The sequence below is a fragment of the Cucumis sativus genome, chromosome 5, assembly GCF_000004075.3.
Source record: "Cucumis sativus cultivar 9930 chromosome 5, Cucumber_9930_V3, whole genome shotgun sequence".
NCBI classification, from domain to species: domain Eukaryota; kingdom Viridiplantae; phylum Streptophyta; class Magnoliopsida; order Cucurbitales; family Cucurbitaceae; genus Cucumis; species Cucumis sativus.
In genome coordinates this window covers 15,661,216-15,664,825 of record NC_026659.2, presented here as the reverse complement: position 1 = coordinate 15,664,825, position 3,610 = coordinate 15,661,216, and the positions used below count along the sequence as shown (strand labels likewise).

The 3,610-nt window shown below is 32.6% G+C and overlaps 1 protein-coding gene across 1 annotated transcript; it reads left to right on the top strand.

Moving 5' to 3' along the window:
* The first annotated feature begins 621 nt into the window (after positions 1-621).
* On the top strand, positions 622-3,610 carry LOC116403918 (ribosome biogenesis protein BRX1 homolog 2-like). Its single transcript, XM_031885863.1, has 9 exons — positions 622-712; positions 1,175-1,206; positions 1,288-1,401; positions 1,684-1,750; positions 1,842-1,877; positions 2,001-2,125; positions 2,652-2,753; positions 3,278-3,346; positions 3,431-3,610. Exons 1-9 carry the CDS (start codon positions 622-624, stop codon positions 3,590-3,592), a joined length of 798 nt encoding a protein of 265 aa, XP_031741723.1. The 3' UTR covers positions 3,593-3,610.

The window sequence follows — 3,610 nt, the reverse complement described above, 5'->3', positions numbered from 1 at the left end:
TTTTTGTATTTATTCCTTAATTTTTCTAGATTTCTGGCTGCCACTAAGTAAATGAATATTCTTTCTTTTGTGTTGCCCACCAATTGTTTGATGAAATGCCCATGGGAGGAAATCTTGATTATTGAATGTACATAGGAGGAAATCATTTTAGAATGTTATTTTAGTGGAATCCTGGTGAACTAGATTTTATTTTAATGGTTCTAATTTTATTAGTTAACTTTCTTTTGAGGTAGGGGATAAGACCCTTTGAATAAAATTTTGATTAGTTAAAACATAATCATAATTCTTTATGATTAGTTATCATGTTTTTGCTTGGAGAATATTGACTTTTTGTTGATACTTAAATCATGTTCTTAGTGATTGTGCTAGTTCCTTCCCATTTTCCTACTCCCTCTCTCTAGTGTGTGTGTTTGCTTTGATCAATTAATGTGGTACATATCTGGTGGTATTTTATTTAGGTTTGTGATTTTGGACTTTCACGCTTGAAGTCCTTTATCAAACTCCTTTTAAAGGTAAAGTTTGTTGTAAACTCTTTTGAAAAGATCCATTTGTAAAAGGTTAGATTCACAGATTTGACATAATTCTTTTCAATTGAGATCCTCTTTATGGTTCTCCCCCAACATGGATCACTTAGCGGTGTCAAGCATTGTTCCTGGTGGTTCATTACCTAATATATTTTTCCCAAAGATGCATGCCAAGTGCCAGATTTTCTGTTAGTATTATTTTATGATCCCAATAGTCTCTCTCTTGAGAAATGAGAATATTGATCTGGAAGTATAAATTCTAATTGCCCATAGTATAGATCCCAATGTATATCACTTTTATCGAGACTAGATGTTGTCTTCCTATTACCACTATTTATGAAACTGATATGACAATGAAAGTTCTAATGGACCAGTTGAGACATAGGATATAAATAATGCAACTTTATAGATCACAGAGAAAAATTATTTCATCTTATAAGTTATATTAAGTTGAAGGTAGTGGCTCTCTTATCTTAACCTTTTTTAGCAAAGGAAAAAAAGGAAAGAAAAACCCAAATCAATATCATCAACCATGAACCCCATAAAGTCATTTTACGTACACTGAAAAAGTTGCATTCAAAATGGCTTGGGTCTAAGTTGAAGATATTACAAAGAGCAATTTCTAAATTGGCAATATGGTCGTAATGCAGCCACAAGCGAGTTGGAATATGCATTTGTTGAGGTACTTTTTTTAGATTATTTTTTATTCTTGTTTTTTTATTCTTTCTAGTACTTCGGCAAAATGCTCTTTATTGTTTTGCAGTGCAAAAACTTAATTGCTGACGTTGGGGATATGATGAGCGTCCAAGTGATTGTTGAAGGATCAATGAATAGTTCGAACCCCTACTTCTCAAGCTCTTGGCGGCGGGACTTCGCTGTAAGTGTTCTTCTAGTAAACAACCATAACACAAATTTTAAATATTATCTATGTTGTTTTCATTTTTCCCATCAAATCATGATTCATGATTGCCACTTTTACACTTTTTCATGGAAGAATATGATGTTCTTATTATAGATGGAACTATTGTATAATGGATTGCCCAATAACAAGACCTCTACATTTATATCTATGTTATCTCTCTCTCTCTTTTTGTTCTTTTTATCCCCATGATGTATTCTTAAATGTTATCTTTCATTGACAACATATGTCTTGTGTCAGAGGGGTTTCATTCTGGATATGGGCGTACACTTCATTGCTGGATTACGGATGGTAACTGCCTTTGAAAGTTTTTTCCTGTGAGAAAAATATTTGAGTTCTATCCTAATGGCTATCACTTGCCCACTGATTAACCATTACTGTTTCTGCTCTTCTTTAAGTCCAAAATGTTTCATTGAAGTTTTTAGTTAATGCCAGTAATTTTAACTTGTATTCAAATTTTATTACTGGTTACTAAAATTTTATTTGATTTCTTTATTAAATGAAGTTTTCTTACTTGTCCATTTTTTTTTTTTTTTTTTTTTTTTTTTTGCTTTCAGTGCATACAATGGAAGAATTGAAGCTTACAGGGAACCATCTGAAAGGTTCCCGTCCAATTTTGACATTTTCATCAAATTTTGATAAAGATGTCCACTGGAAACTTCTGAAGGAAATGATTATTCAGGTACCAATGGCAAAGTTTTGTCTTTAACAATTAATTTTTGAATGTTGAAATGATTTTTCATTCTTACTCGTGGATCAATGTATGAGGCAAATGTCAATTTCCTTGTCTTTCTTCATTAAACGCATTTTTTGCTCATTTCCTTGCTCCTTCAATCCAAAGCTAACATCGTATTGAATTGATAAAATGGTCTGCATGACTGTAGTCGAAGTAGCTTCTTTCAGTTTTTTCTTATTTGGAAAGAAAAATAAAAGATATTCATAATGCACTTCTTTCATGTAATATCATGGCATAAGAATATGGTTAATGAATACTTGTGCCCATTCTAAAATGCCGGTGCCTCACCACTATTATTCTCTTTCCATGCTGCCTTTATTAATTTCTGATTTCACATATGCATATTTACTATGTTGTGAAAAGTATGTAGATCCTTGCTGCTTCTCCAAATAATGGGATTTTTTAAAACGATTGCTATTAACTCTTGTTTTGCATGACATACTTTTATCTCACCAATGTGTTTTTCTCTCAGATTTTTGGAACTCCTAAGGAGCATCGACATTCTAAACCGTACCATGATCATGTATTTGTTTTCTCTATTGTTGATGACCATATCTGGTTCTGGAATTACCAGGTATGCTTTATTTATTTCCTACTTGCTACAGAATTTAATACTAACCATGATCATGCTTTATTTATAACCATCACTCCGTTAGCAACACCACCTGAGGAACAATGCGTGTTTTTAATGAAGTACGTTAAGGTATATATGGATAAATGTCAGAAGTGTCGTCCTTAAGATATGAGGCATACAATCGTCATTAGGAAAGGAATTTGGCATGGCAAAAAATTAATTGATTTGAAGAGTTTGAGATTAAGCAGATTTTGGGGAATAGTTTTTAGGAGTCCTAGTTGGGGATCTTGCTATTTTTCTTTCTTATGTCAATGATTTCATTGTTTTTGTCAATGATTTCATTGTTTTTCTAGTTCACTGTATACATTTCCATATAATTGATTGTTATCCTTTAAACTTACATGTTCAATTTTCCATCAACTGTTGGTATCTTTGTTCTTGTTTGAGATTTGTGTGGGTGTGACCTATTCCCCAACCTATTATTTAATGATATGGTGCTTGTCTTCTTTGTTTGGTGTGATCAGATATCTGTTCCACATAATGAATCAGATAAAGTCGCTCGAGGAGGACTTGATAAAATGACACTCATTGAGGTTATTCAAATTCCACTTCCTGTTTAGTTTATAAGTGGGTTTTCACAATTTTTTTCACGGACTTCAAATAATTGCATTTGACAGGTTGGCCCACGATTCTGTTTGAATCCAATCAAGATATTTGGTGGCAGTTTTGGAGGTCCTACCCTATATGAGAACCCACTTTATGTATCGCCAAACCAGGTTAGATTGATTGTCCAACTTTTTGATAATTTGGGATTACACTTCTTCACACTATTCTTTTAAATTTGGGTTATAAAAACA

Coding starts and splice junctions, on each gene's coding strand:
- LOC116403918 (XM_031885863.1), top strand. CDS start 622: ATGGATCACTTAGCGGTGTCAAGCATTGTTCCTGGTGGTTCATTACCT. Junction 1,751..1,841: donor GATGGTAACTGCCTTTGAAA/GTTTTTTCCTGT, acceptor CTCTTCTTTAAG/TCCAAAATGTTTCATTGAAG. Junction 2,754..3,277: donor TCTGGTTCTGGAATTACCAG/GTATGCTTTATT, acceptor TGGTGTGATCAG/ATATCTGTTCCACATAATGA.